This window comes from Giraffa tippelskirchi, chromosome 11 (assembly GCF_054371585.1).
Source record: "Giraffa tippelskirchi isolate mGirTip1 chromosome 11, T2T-mGirTip1v1.2.pri, whole genome shotgun sequence".
NCBI classification, from domain to species: Eukaryota; Metazoa; Chordata; class Mammalia; order Artiodactyla; family Giraffidae; genus Giraffa; species Giraffa tippelskirchi.
This window is the reverse complement of record NC_137285.1, coordinates 127,091,299-127,114,175: the sequence shown is the minus strand read 5'-3', so window position 1 is coordinate 127,114,175 and position 22,877 is coordinate 127,091,299. Positions and strand designations below refer to the sequence as shown.

The following is a 22,877-nucleotide window of genomic DNA, read 5'->3' as shown; positions in this document are numbered from 1 at the left end:
TACGCACACGTGTGTGCACACACGCACACACACACGCACACAAGGTCTTAACAACTCTACTTTCAACCCCACCCATATACCAAGAAGCTACTGGAGGATATACTTCAGCAAATTTGTAAATAAACCAAGAAAGAGGAAGATCAGAATGACAGTGAAGGGAGACCTTAGACACAGCAGTGTGCAACAAGCCTAGGGTACCACCAGTTTCCAGATTAGTGTGGGAAGTAGAGGGTTCTAATAACAAAATTGACCAAATACTGATGACTTGAACATACTGAGAGAAGAGTTTAGAAATGAATTAATGATAGTTTTCAAGAATTAAAAAATAAGTTGATAACAATTATTCACTTAATCATATCCTTCCTTTCTTCTATTAAACACCTAACTCTGGTCTGACAACTTCATTACTCTGGCAACATAAATACTGAGTTCCTAAAGGTAAAGTTATCCAAATACAGGTTAAAAGAATCCTCTATATTTTAATTTTTTTTCCCAAATAGAACCATAAAAGTGAAATAAATGGAAGTCTTAGAAGATCTGCTAGCTGTGTCATATCAGGCAAGTCATGTGGCATCTCTGAGCCTCATCTACAAAAACATATACAAAAAGTAAAATAATAATATCTAACCCAAAGCTTTATATGTAGAATTAAAGAAAGAGATGTGAACATTCCCATCATAATGCCAAGCACATAGTAAGCACTCAGGGCATGTTTGCTAAATCTGAATCACACTGACTGAAAGAGATTAAAACAGTACCTGGCAGACAGAGATTTCCTCTACCACATACCTTCTGTGTTGTTGTGTTTGTCGTCTGTGTTGACGGTTTGGTGAAGGTTATTTTCACAGGAGACATGTGGGGTGGTAAGGAGTTGGCAATGCTCTGCATGATGTTGCTCATCTTAGGACTGCCACTCACAGGCACAGTGATCGTCTTTGAGACTGGAACAACAGCCTTTGGAACTTCCTTAAGGACAACAGGGGAGGAGCTAGAAGAGTTTGTTCGCCTTCGTTTTCTGGGTTTTTCATCTTCATCTGAACAGCTAACACCTGTAAGGCAATCACAACATTGGTAAATTTTATAGCGGTCTAACCTTGTATTTTATACTTCATTTTAAAATCATCGTGTCATCAATCATCCTTGACCTCTCCCTTTGCCTCATGTCCAATCAGACAGTTCTATCAATCCTCCCTTAGGGGAGCTATCTCTGAATATCTTCCCAACTTTCTTTAACCCTACAGCCATGTCAGGCCTCCTCATCTCCTGCCTGTATTTCAGCGACAACTTCCTACAAGGTGTACATGCTTCTAATTTCTCCACTTCCATTCTACCTTTCAACCTACTACAAGTTATAAAAATCTCACATCTAGTCATGCCAGTGTCCTGCCTCAAATCTTTTAGTTTTACCTCCCTACTAGACAAGGCACAAAAATCATTACTGTCTCATTCAATGTCCCATATCTTTCTAAGAACACAATACCCTATTCCACCCACCCTATAATCCTTGCAAATTGACATGCTCACCATTCCCCAAAGCCAACTTATCACATACTCTATCCATGTGGAATCTCCATGTGGAGTATATACAAGAGTATATACTCTTGTTCTTTGGGGAACACCACATACCATCATGACCTCTTCATCATCCAGCGATCATCATCCTGTAAGCTATTTCCACAGTGAAGCCTTCCCTTACTCCAAACAAAGCTAATCCATGTCTCCTCTGAGCTTGGAAAGCACTTCATACATTCTTTTCGGTATCACTTATCCCATGGCAATGTGGCAGTCAGTCTGTACATCTCCTGTTATTAAGGGGCTCTCAAAGCGCAACAACTCAGTCTTACTGGTTTGTTTCCCTGGTACAGTGCTTTGCACATATGAAGTTAAGAGAATGAATGATTATATCTCAAACTAATGTTGCCTGTGTGATTTCTGAGAATAAAGCAATAAACTTTCAGTTACTTCAAGCTATATATTATGTGAAATGCTTTCTTCATGTTTGGGATTCACTTTCAACATTTAAAAACAACTAAAAAATAGACCTCTACTGTTATTTTAAAAGACCATTTTGGCTAAATTCACAGAAATCAGGTATAATACTCCCAAAGTTTAAAATTTTTCTTTATGTACTAAAGCCTCAATTGTCTTGTACTTAAAAAAAAAAAAATCAAATGAGAAACATAAAATTTTGCAATATACATAGGAAATCTTTATAAAGCAGACATTTACAAAAGCATGCAGCATGATTCATGGAATTGGCGATAAAACGTAACTCCTTATACCTTCAAGTTTTAGACTCTAACCAAGACTGACAATGACCTAAAATTATTTCTGTCTAAAACAGCAAAGTCCACCTCTAAAAGTTACAAAGAAATTAAGTTTATAACTATACTGAGAAAAATGAAAGTCAAATAGTAATGATCTCCAGTTAACACTAAAAGCAAATCAATACTGACATAACAGACACTGAAAGCAAAAAATGAAATGGACATCAAAGTGCTTCACAGGGTAGAATCAAAGGGTTAACAACTGCAAATAAACCTCAAAAAATTACAGTCAACTAGAAATATGAAAGAAAGATGCTCTAGAATGCTTCACTGAAATTTAACAATTAGATGATATGTTGCATAATTTTTAAAAACACTACAAAGACTACAATTATAGGAATAAACACTAAATAAATGACAAGCACATTTCTTTCGTTTCTATTCACATTTGTATTCCATGAAAATCAGAACAAGTGAATACTTAAAGAGGATAGCACTGTTTAAAGCAGATTCCCCACAGAAAACAAAAAAGGAATAATTAGTCAACCCCCATAAATTATTAAAAAAGCAATATATACCTAGTCGCATGTAAAGAAAGGAATTCTTTACAACCTTCAAAAACTAACCACTGCTAATAGACAGTGGGCCAATGAATTAATCAGGAAGGCAGATCTAATCAGAGCCTATGCTGCAGCTTTTAGCCAAGATGGCCCTGATAACACTGAGAATATCACTTACTTTTGACATAAACAGTACTTCCACTTGGCAAGACAACTACATTGGAGGCAGGACTGGCAGGTCTTGGAGACTTAACCGTTGCTATGCTGCCACTTGGAACAGGGGTAGAGGTTGGGGTTGACGTGGTACTTGTGTAGGAATAGCAAACCACTACTGAAGGAACGATAAAAAAGTCTGCTGTTAACTTTCACCAGAACTGTCCACGCATACACAAAGATAATTTTTACTGCAGGCCAATTGTAACATTTTCATATAACCAGAAGTTAGCAGCCAATACTAGGAATTAGGTCCACAGGTTAAAAAATTTAATAACCTTTCCTGAAAATCATCACTTAACTAGGTTGTCCCCAGGTATTTAGCAGCTGTCTACAGGTGGCATTGACAACAGAGAAGAGCACAGTTACAAAGAAACCAAGCTCAAAACTGAAAAAAATGAAAATCATTATTCATTCACGGCAGGAGATGAACAAAAAGCATATACTTATATTCTTTTCTAATACTAATAGCAGTATCAATGATGGAGTGATGGATCATTTTTCCCTAACCACAGAAATTTCCAACTTAGCCCCTAGAGAGAACCAAGGTAAGTTTCTCTTATAAACAACTCACTAGTCACTTGCCATCTAAACAGTGAAATAATAACTAAGGTCATGAAAACACGGTATTTTAACTGCTTGAATAACAGCAACAAGCAGGAATAAGTACCATGGATTATGCTAAATACTTCCCATATATTATCACTAATCTCACAATACCACATCCTCATTTTAAGGATGAGGAACCCAAGGCTCACAGAAGCTAAAAGACTGGGTGGAGGTCACAAAGCAAGGCAATGACAAATGAGGACTCAAACCTAGATTAGAACCATCAAAAATTCTATATTCTTTCCACTGAATCAGAGAGGTGGTAAACAGAAAAGATAAAAGAGGGCAAAGAAGAAAGATATCTCTCCTGCAACAAAGAAAACAGGAATTTAATGAAGGCCAAGTTTGCACACTGATAACTGTCTCTCCCTAAATATAGCTTCCTTATGTGTAAAACAGAGTCTGGCATGTATGAAAGGAATGTCTCATTCTGTTCCACAGTCCACAGACAGTCAAAAAAAGATAATTCCCCAAAATAATCTGACAACTGCATTATTTTCAGGGTCATTTTCATATAACACCAAACTAAGCTACTGAAGTCAACTCAAACATGCACTCTAAAATTTAATATTACTCTTGGTGACCTTAGGAGACTCCAAGGAATTTTAAAGCATGTGTCAATGACTAGATTAAATAACAATAAGAAAGCCTTCTCCAATGGCCATGTAACTCCTAACAGATTCAACACATTGACTGGAACAGAGAAGCAGCATATACCATTGATTCCAGAAGAAAAAAGCAGAATTTTATTTTCTAAAGTTATCAGTTCAGCATCTTTCTCCAGTAGCTATTATAAATGACTCCTATTGCCTTATTAATTTTCTATGTCACCCATTAAGGCCTTTTATCCACTTCTAACAAGACAGGTTCATATAAAAAAATTCATTCCAAGGCTTTTTGCAATTTTGTGATTAATGTAATTCACACTTTGAACAAAAGGGATATTTAATTTTGGCTGAGACTAAAAACGTGGCAGTTTCTAGTTTCAGAACAAGAGTTATTCACTACGTTTCACAGCCTCTAAATACTGGGACAAAAATAGATGAAAAATAAGATAACTTTTCTTGGAAGAATCCAAGAAAAGTCATCTCTACACACTGAAACATTTCTTTACTCACCTTCCTTGCTTCCTGTTTCTGCAGGCACTGGAAGAGATGCATTGTGCTGAACAGCTGCATTGGCAACAGCATTAGCTGTTACAGTGAAGGCGGTTTGGGGAACCAGCCGGGGCATCAGGGGTACCAATCGACGACCTTCAATGGACCATTCTGAGGAGCTATTAGGTCCAGACATACTAAACAAAAAAGAAAATGCTGCTACAAGTGTTCTCGATAGCTAAAACTGAATCAAATACATACATTCAAATATAACTCTTTGAATTATAAAAAAGCACCCTGAGTGAACAAGAGAGGCTTTATTTTAAGCAAGATCAAAACTATGAATAAAAATCAGAATTTAAGGAATCTAACATACACTTAGGTTTTCGCACATTTTATTCGATAATCTGAATCTTATAATGAACATCTCTGAAACTGTGAAAAACTGTCCCATGCGTTACAAATAACATCAACATTATTTTCATTAGCTTAAATCTGGTATTGAAGATGAAAACTAGTATTTCTACCAACTTTTAGAACTTAACGTTGTAATTAGGCTAAAAAGGTAAAAATCACTCAGTTTCAAAAATTAGATTTTCCTTAATAATTAAGGATGAAATTCACTGAATTTTTGCAAAATTATCCTAACTGCCTGCATGGCCAGAGGTTCTAAGGCTCTCAAACAAGGGAAACTGAAGCAGTAAACGAGGGAGACTAGGTACTGGGAGGTGTGAAGCTGTACATATCACTGCAGGTGTCACTGACAATGCGTTATACTATTATCCTTTCTATTAAAAAAAATAGACTAGATCTGAGGACACTAGAAGAAATCTGCCACTATTTTACTAATTTTATCAATCTTCACTCTTAGAAATGTTTGCGGCAACTGAACTCTATTCCTTAGCAGACACTATTCTCGATTTTACTCTAAATTTGTTGAGCAAATTTTATCCTAGGAGTCCAAACAGAGGTTGAAGCATGAAAAGACAGCTTTTTGCTTCCCTCTGCTTGGCTTCAATAAAGGCAGTGGTCTAACTAATGGTGACTGTCGAGGCTTAAAATTCACCCAGAATCAATCAATTTCTTCACTAAGTTGGAAATACTTCTGCACCTTTTTCAAAACCAAAGATTCTACAACCCAGCCTAGAGTTTAAGATTCTGTATGTCCACTGATTCTTGACAGAGTACACAAAAGCCCTTGTTAGTGGATAGTGGAATAATGATGATGGTGGTGATGATGATAGTTAACATCAATTAGCACTTAGTATATGTGAGATATTGTTCTAAATATTTTGTCTGTATTAACGCATGTAATTCTTTCCATCCTGTGAAATTGGTAATATTATCATATCCATTTTATAGATGGGAAAATTGAGTTACCAAGAGGTTAAATAACTTGCTTAGGGTCACAAAGTGGAGAAGGCAATGGCACCCCACTCCAGTACTCTTGCCTGGAAAATCCCATGGACGGAGGAGCCTGCTAGGCTGCAGTCCACGGGGTTGCTAAGAGTCGGACACGACTGAGCGACTTCACTTTCACTTTTCACTTTCATGCATTGGAGGAGGAAATGGCAACCCACCCCAGTGTTCTTCCCTGGAGAATCCCAGGGATGGGGGAGCCTGGTGGGCTGCCGTCTATGGGGTCGCACAGAGTTGGACACGACTGAAGCGACTTAGCAGCAGCAGCAGCAGCAGCAGCAGGGTCACACAGTTACTAAACAGTTCCTTTAACAAGCATACATCGTGCTATTGAAATGAACTGCCACACCACAAGTAGAAGGTATAAAAATTTTCAAATGTGTTTCATGTCTAACTTTTGCCTTTGATTTATACTAACTAGACACTGTTGTCTAATCTACAAACTTTCAATGAATGAAACAAATTACAACTAGAGAAGAATTTACATTCAGTTAAGAAAAGAATTTCTAGGAGTTGATGAATCCAACTGAGTTATTGTTGGAAATCTGCAAACCCCCTATGGTTTAACACAGTCCCACCTAAGACACGGGAAAGAGGGGTTCCTAAGACCCCGATAACCCTCACAAATCTGTTATCATGTAATCTCCAAGTTGACGCTAGTTTTGAAACAGAGAATGGTACAAACAAGAGACAGAAAAGGGCTGTTACTGATTGTCAAAGGGAAAAAATTCTAAAAGCTATTCAGTATTTTCTTGGCTTACTCCTATTTTTACTAGAATGTCGCTACCATTTTACTAGAATGTCACTAATAAATTTGCTTGATGAAAGTTTACCACACAAATAAAATGATGTCTACACTTACCTGGTACACTGTTAAATAGTGGCAGAAATTATGGAAGATTAATAATTTAAACACATGAATATATATGCTATTGAAAAGACAGATTCTGCAGTGCAAAAAACACAACTGCAACTAAAGATCTATAAATCTTCCAAATTTCTACTCACACAAACGTGCTCAAATTTTTTTAAGTGAGTGAAAAATTACTCATCATGTTAGAATTAGATTAAAAATTTCTATTTACTTATTAATGAGGGTGTAAATATGCATTAGTTGCACAAAATCATCTAAAAAGAATTTTACAGGTTTCTGTAAATATCTTATTCCATGGCTTCCCTAGGATTCCTAAGTTTCAGAGAACATCTCTTTATTTATACTAAATATAGCAAGAGGCAGGTGGAAACCTTGCTCCAAGCCCCTTTTCTGAGAAGCCTGACACTAGTAGAACTACCTTGGCCCTTGCATCCTTTGGTGTGCATGGCACCAGCACGAAATCCTCACAGAGAGACTCACACAGTATCCATGAATGTCTAGCTGATGGGGAAGGAGTAAAGAGATCAGTAATTCTGGATAGCTACTTTAGATACAACGCTGCCAAGAGTGGCCCAATTAAAAACTGTGAGGCCTCTTAACATTCCAGGCTTTAATACTATAATATTCTGACATGTTTCAAAACTGAATTAGAGTATCAAATAATAAAAACGTGTTATGGTTCAAGCAAGGCTTTTCTTTGATCCCAGACACTCGACTCCTTTTGTTTCCACCTCCTTTGTGCTCAATCTTCTTGGCTTTCTTTTCACCTTTCAAACATTCCTTCTGGCCTAAGCTGCTGTTTTGAGTGGGGGAGGGAAGGGAGAGCAGAAAGGGAATGCAGTCAGTTCAGATGCATTCCTCCTTGGCTCAAGTTATTTTTTCAGGCTCAGAGTATGAAACCCTCCTATAGATAATCTTTAGAACTAGGTTCTGTTGCTACAGAGGGCAAAGGAGATGGACAGAATGAGGGATCTATGTCTCCCTCAGCATTACCCACTCATTGCCCCTTGGGCTCCACAAGTAAATACAACATCTGGTCAACTAAAACCACAATATAAAATATTAAAACAGGAGTATGGAAAGGCCTGAGAAGCTTAAAATTATACACTGAAGTAAACGTTTTTCAAAAAATTAAATTCATGTATTAAAGAAATCAGAAAAGGAGAGAAAAAAAGAGGAAACAGGTAGTAGAAGCCAACTCTCAATTATCCATGCTAATAGAGAGAGGAGGGAAAGGGAGAGGTCAAACAGATTAAAGAAACTCACATATTAACCAAAAATACTTTGGCAAATACTTATAATTTCTTCCATCAAACCTTTTCCAGAACAACTAACAAGTAGTAAAATGACTAATTAAAATTTTCACCTCCTCTCCCTTCCCACCCTCTGACTACTTTCAAGCAGCAAAATAGCTAAAGGGTGGGCAGTATGAGGAAGGGGAGGAGAAGAGAAGGAAAAGCAAGGGGCTCGGTTAATTCGTAATGACGTATGTGCCCCTGAATAATTGAGAGCTTTAATTTTGAAATAAATACAAGAAAAAGCCTGAAATAATAATAACCTATTTGCATACCTGTAACTTGGTCTTTCACCCAAATATAAGGATAAATTCATTCTTTAAAGGGGAAAAAAGGAAAAGGAGACTAAATAAATGTTATCTTTAAGTATGAAACTGATGCATCAACTTATAACTAATTGCCCCACAATATTGTTCCAATGTTTTTAAGGTACTAATTTTGTCTCTAAGTGCCTCTGAATGCAAACTACTATTCACTACTTCATTATCTAGCACATAAGTTTCCTATTACCAGTTCTCAAATTAGAATCTAGGCTCAGTTACTATTTTTAGAGTATTCTAATTTAAAAGTTTAAGGAAATTTAAAAGAAGGAGCACATTAATATTTAAATGTTTCAGCCATGTTGGCCTAACAAGTAAATACTTAATGTCACTAGAGGAAAATTTCCAAATTTCTACAGTGCATAGATATCTACCACTGAAAAATCTCCAAATTCAAACTGCTTATCTTTCAAACTACACAGTTAAAAAGGTAGCACCCCATTTTATCAGTCAAGTAAAATGAGGAACAGAGAAGTACAACATGAAGCTAATGGATCTTCAGGGTCAATACTAATACTGCCAATTGGGCTAAAAGCACTATTTATTACAGAATGGAAAGGTACCCAAATTTTTCTTTTAGCTTTACTTCACATCAGGACAAAAATAAAAAGCAAATGAATTATTCTATAACATACTTTATTTTATAAAATGTTCCTACCATCTTGCATTAACATTTAAAGGATAATTTCTGCTCTTTTTTGTTTTTCAGGAGGCACTCTCTCCATACATACTCCGTTAATGCTCAGTCCCTATCTTGTACCACCCTCCACCCCATCTATCAAATAGTTATAATGATCTGAAAGCAATTTGATAAGAATCCTTTATAATTTTATTTTGTTGACTTTTCTAAGTAAATTAAAATACACTGTATTCATATTTCTTAAAACCAGGCTATATGTTACAATCTTTTTTCTGACTCTCAAAATACATGAAATATTAGTCAAAAAATTTATAATGCCTATTTATAAAGCAATATGTATACATATCAAATACTGTTACAAAGAACCTCTAAGGGGCTGTCAAATTTGGGGAGCACGCTACTTTGTTATTAAACTTTGTTTCAAGTAAAGGAATCACCTGCTAAACTGTGGAGACCTTTAGGTACACAGAGATTACATTGTAACAGGATTTGACCTGAGTACTTGAAGCTTGCCTAACCAAATGCAAAACATAACCAGAATAAACAGTTAACACAGCTATAGTTAGGATACCTGAGTACAGAGATATTACTATCAAGATAAAAGACTCAGGAATCTCTACACAATAGGAAGACTGTTTCAAAACTATGGTATACTATGTCGTGAAAAATCAGGGGTGGTATGACTAATGGCTTACTTATGTGCAATTGTTGTTAACCGTTCATCGTTTACTGCTCTCCGAACTTCAGCACGGTGGCGTTCTGTTGAGATGCTATGAAAAAAAATAGCCATTATAGAACTCTGCCAAGCAGGCAGCTCTTCTCTATACTTTTATTAATGCTTAAGCCAACATTTTGTTTGTAGGGGAGGAGGGGAATTGATGTGTAAAAGAGATAAAGACAAGGGTCTAATATATATATCTTCAAATGCTTTAATTAAAGTCATAGAAAAGGATTCAGACTGATTCTGTGTAATTGTAGAGAATTACAATTGAAGAGAGAATTTGTACCTAATTCTAATTATAAATTAAAAATTATAAATTTGTACAAATTATACAAATTACAAATCACAAAAAGACAAATTCAGTTTGATATGAAGTCATTAATGTCCAAATAGTCAAGATTAGCAGAGGTTCCTGTTATCTAAAAATACAAACCACCGAATGACCTCTAATCATGGTTACTGAGATTTTGGCCCTCAAAAGAAAGTTCTTTCTAAAGCTTAAGAGTCTAAAATTTTATGTTCAGTGAATATAATAAAGAAATAAAAGTGACAAGATAATGTTTCCTATAGCTATATGCTATGAAACTTGACGCCAGGATATTACTCCTTTATTACTCAACACTGAAGCTATGTGTCTTCTGCATTATATCATGTCACCACTATGGTAAAAATGTGCTTAGGTTGATTCTGATTTGATTCTGATTAAATATATGTACAGTTAAATCCAAACAGCTAAAAAAAAAGGCTATACCCATTCCATTCATAAATACTCAATAAAATGAATACCACCCTTGAAACTGTAATCTTTATTGCTAAGCTAAATCTATATCATTGATTAAAATATTTAAGGGGCTTAAAAGCAGAATTTATGAGGCAATATAAACAACAAACAAAAAATATAAATTGTTAAGCATGCAGGCATTAAGACAGGATTTAATAACATATCTACTTTACTGTTAATTAAATGCAGGGGAAAAAAATCTCTTCCCTATTTTCACTTTAAAAATAGGACACAATGGTCTTAAATGTAGAAAGGAAATTTCAGTTAGAACTGAATTTTCTGAGAAAGCTCAAGATGTTAAGAATGGATCAAGGCAAAGTATCAAAGAACCCCTTTCACCAGATTTTTTTTTAATGAATTGAAGTCCCACACTAGTGGGAAGCTGAAGGGATCAACTGTCCCTAATGATATGACTATGGAATCACTACCCATTTCTATAAACGAAGACAACAACTTCCTAGTGTCTTCTTCTACCCCCTAACAAATGCCACTTGGCCACTCTAGATCTTCATATCCAGTCACTGCCAGCTCTTCTTTCCTTTACTCAGCTTAAAAATATTTCCCTTTTCCAACTGGCCCAAAGCTAAAATAACCTGCCTTAAACCTTTTCTGATTAGATTAGATTACAGAATAAATGGTAAATTACATAATTTTCTGTAACAAAGCAAACAACTGGGATGGGATCTCTAAGTACCAACAACTTGAACACCTGTCTTCAGCCTAAGAGTGAAAAGTATCAAAATACCTCAAAATGAAATTTCTAGAGTCATGTCTCACAAACTTTTATGATAATTTACCTAAGAACTTTTGAGAGTTCTCCAAGAAGATCTTTCTTTTCCTTGGTGAGATCTCCCTGTGCCCGAAGTGCACTGATAACTCCAGCATATGCCTCCAATTCTAGAAGAAGAAAATTATTTTATCAAAATAGACCATCAATATTTTAATACTATGGCTATATACAGTGAAACTTCAGGGCAGGAAACCTAAAAATCAATATGCAAATATTTCATTAATGTCCTCTCAAAAAATTTATCTACTTAGTTTAGTTTAGTTTAGTTTGTGGCTTTTATAATCTTATTTTCTTTTTTACTGCCTCACAGAAGTCACGTGTGTGAAAGTTTAGGAAGAAAAGTCTGAATATTTTGCTTTACATATCATCACTGAAGAACATTCAACTCGGATGCTACCAATAATTGGGAATAGGTTCCCAGTGGTATAATAAGGCTGATAAGAGAAGTTCTTAGTATTATTGATGGGTAGCTTTACTGATAAAATTTTGAAATAATTCCTTAAGCTTGCCTAAGAATTCAACCTGTATTCCATCTGTGAGTAGCGTGCAACTGAAAAACTACTAGATCAACAGTCAAATGACCAGATTCTGGCTCCAGCACTGACATTAGTTGTGTGACCTTGGGTAAGTCCTTTCTCATCTCTGATCCTAGTTTCTTTACCTAGTCTCCTAGAAGACATTTTGAAGGTACCTTGAAGAAACCACTAACAAATTGAAACCACCAGCGAAATGACTAAGGCAGATTAGCAAACATGAATTTTCGCTCTTACAGAAATCAGGACATAATACACTGAAACCTAATTCCAGACAGTTTCATTTCACTAACTTTCCACAGCAACAACCATTATTTAATGAAACTGTTGTCCCTAGTAGTGGTTAAACTATAAAACCAAAAAGCCTTCAATGGCTCCCAATGAACCAGGCCTGCTTCTCAGTGTACTTCCTCATGTACTACCTTTCTATAGTACCTCCAACAATGACTCTGGACTTGGCATGTGACTTGCTTTGGCCAATGGAACATCACATACATGATGCAAACAGCAGCCTTGCACACAGGGCCTTGTTCTCTTGGAACCTTAAGATCACCAAGCTGTGAAGAAGCACAGGATGAAAGGTCACATGGAGAGAGCGGCCCAGCCATCTTAGCTGAGCCCAACTAACCAGCTGAGCTACCAGCTGAAGAGAGCCATATGAGCGAGCTCATGCAAGATGAGCGACCCATAGAATCATGAGAAATAATAAAACAGTTGTTTCAAACCATAAACACTATGAGACAAGTAGACCTGAACAAAACAAAATGATGGGAAATAAGTATCCAGACTACAATTATCTTCTTAATAGATCCAACTTACTACCAGTATTTGCCAATGCCTTACATAGAATAGATGCTGAATGTTAGCCAAATAACTAAGGCATGCATAGCTGCATTCAAGATACTACAATAACAGTCAAATAGTAGCCTCATTCAGTTCATATTATCCACCGTTCTGTCAAAAAAAAAAGAATTTATATAGAAAAGTGAGTTGACCATATTAAACAGACATGTCTTGTCCAACTGTATTATTCCATGTGTAAACATCCTGCATGTTCAATCTACACTGGATATTAGGTAGATGTTTCATGTGGTCCCTCTGGAAGGACAAACTCTGCTTTCCTGGAAATACTTTGTTCCAAAAAACATATTTCAGCTTTTATCAGAACCCAAAGTAGAGTTCAGAAAGACACTGGGAATAACTTAAGAAATCACTATACTCTAAATGTTTATGCCTCATTTATCGAGTATTTTATTCAACAAATCAGTATTGAGTCCCATTACATATATGAGATAGTATGCTAAACCCTGCCCTTAAGAAGTTAACTCTAGACTAAAGGTACAGTGAAACAAGACATCAGACAATTCTGATATAGTTTACAATACAGTGGTAAAGGCAGAGAGGAAAAATATCATCTAGTCTAGAAGTATAAGCTTTACTCAGAAATAGAACTGTGCTCTAGGCAGGCGGGGGGATGTGTAAATGTGCAAAAAGAACAGAGAGCAAATGAGCATATAATGTTTCATAAAGACGTTAAACATCCAGTAATAGTCACTATTTTGAGAGTTTTATATTAGGAAAAATAAAAATATGTCTGTACTTGGCTAGTCACTAATTCAAACCTAACTACTAACTGAACACTACTACTACTTCAAGGTACCAAGGCAAATCTTTATATAAACAAAACAAGGTCCCTACCCTCAAAGTGATTAAAATCTAACAAGGATAAAAATAGAAAAATAATTTGGGGCCAGACTAAGAAAAGCCACTATTTCCAGTCTAAAAAGTTTTTGATAGGACTCAAAAACTTAAATGTGGAAGGAATGGCAGAAGGAAAATAACCAGGTTTTTCAGTTTCCAAGATATTTAGGAGAATGACAATACCATAAAAAGAAATGGAGAGGTCAGAGAGAAGTGATTTGAGGAAAAGGTTCACTTTTGGCCTGTGAAATTCATGGTGATCAAAATTTCACTATTTCACAGTATTTTTTAGAAAGTGAAATTAACTAGAGACAAAGATTTTTGACATCTCAAGTCTCATTCCAAGTCTAACTAAAAAGTCATGGATAGAAGAGGTGGCAACCGCACACAAAACTGTATAACTCAGAACACAGTTCTCACAGCTACACAATCCAAGGCACACTTGCCCTTCATTCAATGAGAAATGCACTCACTGTAAAGAACATCTGCTAGCTTCCCAACCTCACTCACATTTGTGGATTTCCATTTTGATGAGAATCCTAAGATTCTGACAAATATCAAGCTCAGTTGAACTTCCGGTATTATTTTTGATACCATTCTGTTACAGTGTTAACTTTAATGACACTTAAGTATAATGAAATAATTAACACATGAAAAACCACAGAAAACAAAAGATCTGCTGAACTCTTTTAATAAAGCCTCAACCCATTCCATTTAAACAAACCTACCATTCAATATGAATACTGTATTTCATAAAGCTCCATGTTAGAGTCATATAGAAATAGAAATTCCCTATCCCAATTTCTATGTGGGCTTCTCTGGTGGCTGAGACAGTAAAGAAACTGCCTCCAAGGAAGGAGACCCGCGCTTGATCCCTGAGTCAGGAAGATCCCCTGGAGAAGGAAATGGCAACCCACTCCAGTATTCTTGCCTGGAGAATCCCAAGGAATGATGAGCGTGGTGGGCTACACAACTGAGCAACTAACACTTTCACAAGTAAAATATAAATGTTTAGCATCTTATGTTAAAATAATTTATAATTGCTTTAAAAGAATCTTTTAAAAGCTAATCCTCAAAATATTTTAAGCTAATTCTTAAACACAGTACCTTCTCTAAACTCTGGATCTAGAGCTAGTGTCTGAAAGCAATTCAAAGGTTTCACTGTTATGATAATGAGCCAACGGGTGAGGAGGAAGTCATTCTGCAAATCACTATCAAAGTTCACCTCCCAAAAGAAGGATCATTGAAGATGACATTACCCTACAGGAAGGCTGTTCTCTTCAGTACAGAAGCAGCTCTTCAGCAACATTACCTACACAGCTCTGACTAAAATTAAGGATAAATTTAAGACTTAAAGCTTACAGTTTTTGTATTTAAACATAATCTCTTGATTCGAGGTCCCAAAAGCCCAGAAACTAAAGCAACTGACTGCAGTTGTGATCTGAACAGATCACAATAACTCCATAACTATTTCACCTATGAAATAAATACAAATCCAACTTTATAAATGGTAGCTAGCAAGTTAGACCAATTGCCTATCAGTGTATAGAAAACCTTGAATGGGTAGTAAAAATTTAACTTATAAAGTTAAATTTAAAAAAATAAAATAAAGGAATAATTGACCAAAAAAAACCAAGGTTCTAAAGTACAATGCTAAGAAATAGTTTAAAATATAGAAATCTTCATGGTAGCCCCTAAGGGGAAATAAAAAGGGCCAAAGTTATTAGCAGCTAAGGCTAGACTAGCTATGATTCACATTTATCCACAGGAATTCCCAACAAAGATTTCTTGTGAAGAAAAGATTCAACTGCAAATAAATAAATGTCTGAAAGCAACTGCCTTAAAATGCTCTATACTCAGATGTCGGACACTGTGATAGGCCCTTTTTGTATACACTTAACCCACAAACTTATGAGGCAGATATTATTACCCTTCATTTACAAAAGTATCAATAGATTTAGGGAGATTAAACAACCTGTTTTTGAATGTCAGTCATTAGTAACAGGACCAAGATCCTAAATCTATGTGAATTCGAAGTCTGCACTTTCCCCTTCAAAATCACAGATATCTAAATAATTGCTATCCTCTGCCAAAACATTTAATGTTCTTTTCCAAATTATTTTTTTCATTTATTGAGTCCTTACTATGTGCTGGTCTGAGATTATAGTGGTAAATAAGACAAAAATGTCCTCCTTGAATCTTAGAGTCTAAGGCTACATTTCTCAACCAAGGATTCTGATTTGAATCACAGAATACAGAAAATGATTTGAGTAACTCTTTTTTTCTCAATTTTCCCAAAGATAATACATAACATACCATTCTAGATGCATGAAGAAAAGTTGGTTCATTACATACAATGAAGGCCTTAGCATTAAGGCTTAATTCTCTCCCTAAATGCTGTTTGAGAAAGACTGCCCTAAAGGAAAAGAAGCACTAAATAATTCATTACAAGCGTAAATGGTGTTTTATTACTGATAATAAAATATAACTTGGGAAAGTCAGCATAGCTTACATTAATTCAGAATTCAGAAACAGTATGGCACCAGTCCATGGGGTCGCAAAGAGTCAGATGCAAAGAGTCAGATACAAAGAGCGACTGAGCATGCAAGCACACACATGTAATTCACACACACTCATGAAGGCTAAAAGTATGTTAAAGTGAGACTGGAATCCTATTCCCTGGGTTGAAATTCTGACCCCATGACTTACTAAAGAATTCGTTTGGGTTCTAAGCTTCAGTTTTGTCATCTGTAAAATGGGGACATAAAAAGAAAAATACCTGTATGGTTTGAGTGAGAATTAAATGAGATGCTGAATGTAAAGGACTCAGTCCAGCAGCCCTGAAGAATTCTTAGCTGCTATTATCATTAATATGATTCATGCATCTACTGTGTACAAAGCACTACGCTAGGCACTAAGGAAATAACAAAGAGTAAAACAAGAACTATATACCTCTAAAGGATTTCTAACACAGCATGAAATACGACATCCATGCAAACAGTCATGATCCAAATAGAAAGCGAAAAGCATCACAGAGAGGCACAAAACATCAAAAATGAAAATCATACCCAATTTTCGAAGAATCCTTTTGCATTCATCCCTGCTGAGATCCAAAAGTGTTGGCCACACAACAGGCATTGCTGCTTCTTTTTAGTAGCCCCAAAGAGCTTGTCTTCCCTACCAAAGCAAGAACCAAAAAGTCAAATTACAAAAGCCCATTACAAAAGTACATTCAAAAGCCCACTCACTGGGATATCCACACGTTAAGAAGCAAAACCAGTAAAAGTATCTCAAAATCCTATTTCACCTCCACACTTTCCAACTTCTGACAAATGAAGAACTTAACCATTTGGGAGCTACTATTCCAGCCTATCACATGGAAAGAACACAGGTATCAGACACCTATAGGCTTTAATTAGATCTTACAACTTACTGGCTGTGTGATCCTGGGTAAACAGGTCTACCTGAACATGTGTTACTATAAAGCAGAAGTTTTATCACCCAGTTATGAGGACTGAATAACAGTGTATGTGAAGTTTTTATCATAGTGGCAGGCACATTATTTAATAAATAGGTGCCACTACCTATGTAATCTTGGGCAATTAATTCACTTGACTTCTGCCAGGTTTCTCACTATGAATTACATGAGATACAGTATGTAAAGATCCTAGGATGCTAAGTGGGTAAATGGAACTGTCTCCTCGCCTTAACAATGAAAGATGAATTTACACCCCGAAGTCTTTACAAAAGCCTTTACCAAAAGTTTAGATGTCAGAAACTTCGTACTGGTAATCCCCTGGTCTAGAAAAAGACAACAGCGCTGGGGCCTTGCACAATACCTGCTTAGCCCACAGCACACCTGCTGTAAATATCTGTTAAATAAATGAGTGACTGAGAAGAGTAACACGAATGAATGAATGAGTGAATGTAAGAATGAGCGAACTCAGTGTCTAGGCTAGGAGTCAGGCATTGATCCGTAATAACTGCCATCTCTTTTCCAAGAGCTAGGGCTGCTAACTCTAGCTCCACGCCTGGAGTTGAACCCCCTCCCCCTACTTCCCATAGTCCTCTCAGCTAAGAACCAACCCAGAGCAAGGAGAACCGTACTGCGCGCCCCAGTCGGCAGAATGACATAAAGAAAAGGGGTGGGGAAGAGGAAGAAGGGGCAGAGCCAAAGGAATCCGCTCCCTCCACAAGCCAGTCCCCGCCTCCCGACAGGATCTTGGAGGTGCCCGGCGACCGCCGGAATCAAGCACCACGTCATGGCATCCCGATGCGTCTCCGCAGAGGACCTTACTGCGGGGCCGCATCGCACTGGAAACCTGGGCAGAGATTGCCGGAGCCCGCTCCGGGAAACGGAATTCTGTCTAATCCTTCCCCTACTCAAGTGTCAAGGAGGCTAGCCCGCCCCGCCCCCTCCCCAAACACGCACTCTCTCGCAACATCACAACAAGAGTAGCCCGCCCACCCTCCTCACCCGTGCGGCTCAGCGCCCAATGTCAAGCCCGCGACCCAAGCTCTGTAAGGACCAGTAGCCAGAGTCAAGGGCTCTGGTAGGCATCAGCACCTCGCTCCCTCCTTAGCGGAGAGGACAACAGAGAGAAAGAGGAGACGCTCGGACAGCCAGGTAGACGACCAAGACTCACCGGCAGGCCCCCAGGAGCTGGACCCTCGCAATTCCAGCACCAGGCCTGCCAGTTCCCCTAAGCCCACCTCGGGGAGCCCCACGATCCCGTTAGGAGACAACGGAGGATGGGGCTGGGCGCCCCAAGCCAGGCTCCAAATGCTTGGCCCGGCGGTCCTTCAGACTGGCTATCCTGCCAGCTCTTCCCAGCACTCTGTCTGAGAGTCACCTACCTGCCCGGCCTTTCTGAGCTCATCTAAAAGGCTCCTCCGCCAAGACTAGGGGACACCAGGAATTGGGTTTGTTTGCGGTGCCTCTGAACGGGCAAGATGGCGACAGGTATCAGGGCGCAGGCGCAGCCGCGCGTTGCCAGTCGGGAGGTGTAGTTCGCCCTTCCCGCCTTTCGAAGAACGGACACCAGAAGATCGCCGTTCTTCTGTCCCTCTTTTCCTCCACGTTTTGAAAGCAAAGGAGAGACATCGCGAGGATTGCTGGGAATTGTGGTCTGAACTCAAACTCCCTCCTCTTTCGCTCTCGGTGGGCACGCGCAAAGATGGCTGGGATTGTAGTTTCTTCCATACCCTCCTCTCCCGGCTTCGCGCGCCTCGCCTCGGGTCTTTCAGCCAATGGGCTGGCTCTCCGCTACGTGTTCCGCTACGTGTGGCGTCACACGTAGCGGCCAAGATGGCGTCGGTAGCGCGAGCCGGGGCTTCCCTGCGACCTTTATTCTAGGCGGGGTTAGGAACGGTTGGAAAGCTTGTTCGTCCCAGAAGCGCCGTTGAGGATTAGGCTCGGATTCCTCAAGAGTATTGGGAGCAATTATCACGGCCTCCAGCCCCGCCAGACGCAGCTCGAGGAGAGAGCATCCATGCTGCCAGACCTGACACAGTGGACACCGCAGTTGGGCGTACCCGAACTTGGGGTTGCGGAGTTGCAAGTAGAGAAGGGGGACCCGAGCGTTCTCGACTTCGGGTTTCTCCGCCCGTGAAGTGGGAATGATAGTGCCATTTCTGTCAAAGGCAAGAAGGAGAAGGAATTTATTTGAGGCCCAGCGACTTGGTAGGTTCACCCTTTAGCCTTTGTTCTTAATCACAGAACAATTGTGAAGAGGGTATTGTTGCCCCTATTTAATGGATGAGAAAAGGAGCCCAATATATAGTTAATTGTGGCCGTAAGATCGAAGCCAGTATCTGCTATTGTTGAAGATCTAATCAAATTTTGTGATTTCCCTCTCTTTCAAATTTTTTTCTTTGGGAAACGACTGTTCCGGAAAAAATGTTCAAATGGAAAGGAGTTTTTAATCTGCTTTATGATATTAACAAAGTTTTCTTACAAATGTTAGGTTAATTTTACCCTATTGGGATGTGATACACAACGTACAGAAAAGTTCTTGGATCTCCATTGTAGGTCAGGTAGAAATAATAAATAACAACATGTGTGTACTATTTGTCCATTAGGGCCTCTCTGAGGCCCAGGAAAATTTTATAGTGTTGGAACCCAAGTCTGTCCCTTGAGAAAGTCAGGAAGTGGCACAAATAGTCTCCCACCACCCCATCCCTAATCTTCCAATGCATTCTCTTCCATCTGTTTCCTACTAAATTAAAGTATCACCTGTTTCCTGACCAATTTCTTAACTCTTGGAAAGATGGTAAATGAAACTTTAATAGAAGATTTTGAATATTCTTTGATTTGAGACTCATAGCATCTTAGTGAGCCAAGTCTAATTAAGATTACTCCCTACAATGAACAAGAAAAACCCAGAACAAGAACTCACCCTATTCCACAAAGCTAGGAATTAAAGGGAGCTAGGTTTTCCCCCAGGTCTTCTGACTTCCAAGTGTCTTCCTCTATAACATATGTCAAGGTGACAGGTAATGGAGTAAAAATGGAAAGACAAGCTGCTTATAAAACTGACTCTGACCATAATTAGTGTATGAGTCAAGAATTATTATAGCTTATCCTATCCTTGTGCTTGATAAGTGCCAATACTGATCTAAGCTTTTAAAATATTCATTCCATTCTTAAAACTTTTATGAGGTAGATACTGTTTATCTCTAACTACAAATGAGGAAACTGAGGCATAGGAAGTTAATAGCTTGCCTAAAGTTACACATACTAAGTAAATGGTGGGACTTGCCTGGCAGTCCAGCAGTTAGGATTCTGTGCTTCCTCTGCCCGGGGCACGGGTTCAATCCCTGGTCAGGGAACCAATTCCCGTGTTGCAGTGGCTCAGCCAGAAAAATAATAATAAGTAAATGGTAAAGCCAGGATTTAAACCTAAGCACCTTGGCTCCAGAGTCTGCCCTGGGCTAGTGCTTCGCAAACTTCAGTGTTCAGTGAACCACCTAAGTATCTTATTCAAATACAGATTTTGATTGAGTAGATCTCAGTAGGGACTAAGATCCTGTATTTCTAACAAGCTCTCAAGTGATGATGTTCTGTCATCAACTACTCCCTCTACCACACATCCTCCCTTTGCTCGGAACCTATTTGTCTTTCGCAGCAAGAAGCTGCCTTCCCCACGATGCCTCTCACTGCTCCATATCCCCAGATATTCCTAACATTAAATTATCTTTTTTAATGATCAGACTCAAACTTTACTCTCAAGAAAAGTAACCTGTCCCTACCTTTCCCTTTCGGATAAGAGAGGCATTTTTTGTCTCTGCTCCTATACCACTTATTGTAGTGAGTTCTTGTTACAGAACTCAGAACATTGAGTTACGGTCATTTGTATGAAAATCTTTCTGACAGAGTGAGCTCTTTAAGGAGAGGGACGAGAGTTTGTACTCTTCTGCTTAGCGCATAATAATAGCTAATACTTATCTAGAGCTTTCTCTTACAGATGCAGTTACATATGTAGTAAACTTATTTAATCTCCACGGTAGCCTTATGAGATATATTATTACCCCTATTTTATAGATGAAGAGACTAAGGCACAGAGATACCAAATAGTTTGCTCAAGGTAACAAGCTAGTAAGTAGCAAAGCCATGATTTCAAGTGAAGGCACTTTAACTCCAGGAAATGTATGGTAAATAAAGTGAGAACCACTCTCCTCTTCCTCTGGTCTGCGGAAATGTATTGTAGTACAATACCTATTTCAAACTTTACTCCTCTATTGACAAAGCAGATTAAGTATGTTTCTTGGAACAAACTTCAAGATGCATGCCATCTACCATTCTAATTTTGCAGTACTATATTGGAGATGGTAGATTTCACTATTATGAAAATATCTGTTAAGCTCCTATGATATTGTATGGGTAGGAAAATTGAAATGGATAAGACCTTAAAGATTCATTTTCTAAATTAAAAAAGTTGGGGGTCTAAAGAAGTGAAGTGAGTTAACCAGAGTCATATAGGAATTTCATGGCAGGAGTGGGACTGGAAACCAGCCCTTTCCACTTTATCACACTACCTTTAGATTCTTACCATCAAAAAGTTGTATTACCACACTGGTATGGCCAGGGTGTGTGCTAAAAGGGGATAGCAAGACCAAAATTAAAAAAAAAAAAGTAGAATATCAAGTAGATCAAAAATAAGTGGATTTGAGAGACAGAAAAGAAAGAAGGGAAGTAAACTGGAGATAACTGACAATTATTATACATATCCAGGCTCAGTGAAGCATCAGCTTGAGCAATCTGGAACAGGTTCAAAAATGATTAAAAGATCTGGCCTTTGCATTGTCAACTGCCTCTATTCCTCTCTCCTGCTAACCATTCAGTTCTATAGTCTCTACTTCCTAAGTAGCTGACCTCATTGTTTTAGTAGGCTGATGGTGATGCCTCATCACTTGTGTGGAATGGACCTTTTTACCAACCCTCTTTCTCCAAAGGAACTTCTATATTCCTTGCCACTACATCCACCATACAGCCACTACAGTCAGGGTGAGTTTTGTGAATTTCAAACATGTCAGTCACCTACATATAACTTGGGAAGCTCCCACAGGCCAACGGGCTTCCCTGGTGGCTCAGATGGTAAAAGGATCTGCCTGTAATACAGGAGACCCAGGTTTGATTCTTGGGTTGGGAAGGTAACCTTGGAGAAGGGAATGGCAACCCACTCCAGCGTTCTTGCCTGGAGAATCCCATGGATGGAGGAGCCTGGTGGGCTACAGTTCATGTGGTTGCACAGAGTCAGACACAACTGAGCAACTAAGCATGCACAAATGCTAACAATAAAATTGTAGAGCTTCCCTGGTGGCTCATTGTTAAAGTATCTACCTGCCAGTGCATGAGACACAGGTTCACTTCCCTGATTCAGGAAGATCCCACAAGCTGAGGAGCAACTACTGAACTTGTGCTGTAGAGCCTGGGAATCGAAACTTGAAGCCCACATGCCCTAGAGTCTGTGCTCCACAACAAGAGGAAATACTGCAATGAGAAGCCCATGCAACTTCAGCCAAAAAAGACCCAGCACAGCCAAAAATAAAAATAAA

The 22,877-nt window shown here is 38.3% G+C and overlaps 1 protein-coding gene and 1 long non-coding RNA gene across 51 annotated transcripts in view; one reads left to right on the top strand and one right to left on the bottom strand.

Moving 5' to 3' along the window:
- Positions 1-18,762, bottom strand: part of EMSY (EMSY transcriptional repressor, BRCA2 interacting) — an 82,974-nt gene extending 64,212 nt beyond the window's left edge. For 13 of the 50 annotated variants that reach the window (XM_081544300.1, XM_081544349.1, XM_081544301.1 and 10 more), the window contains exons 1-8: positions 18,678-18,762; positions 16,889-16,997; positions 11,594-11,693; positions 9,990-10,064; positions 8,610-8,651; positions 4,768-4,943; positions 3,006-3,158; positions 790-1,049 (exon numbers count right to left, since the gene is read on the bottom strand). In XM_081544300.1, the coding sequence (XP_081400426.1) occupies positions 790-1,049; positions 3,006-3,158; positions 4,768-4,943; positions 8,610-8,651; positions 9,990-10,064; positions 11,594-11,693; positions 16,889-16,958 (876 nt within the window). In that variant the 5' untranslated portion in view covers positions 16,959-16,997; positions 18,678-18,762. The remainder of the gene's footprint in view (positions 1-789; positions 1,050-3,005; positions 3,159-4,767; positions 4,944-8,609; positions 8,652-9,989; positions 10,065-11,593; positions 11,694-16,888; positions 16,998-18,677) is intronic. The other 37 variants (XM_081544316.1, XM_081544317.1, XM_081544321.1 and 34 more) reach the window with 7 other exon arrangements.
- A 398-nt stretch (positions 18,763-19,160) lies between these two features.
- On the top strand, positions 19,161-22,877 carry LOC145527059 (uncharacterized). The gene is made up of 3 exons (XR_014069436.1): positions 19,161-19,503; positions 22,208-22,326; positions 22,703-22,877. It is a non-coding gene; the product is annotated as an uncharacterized LOC145527059 (long non-coding RNA).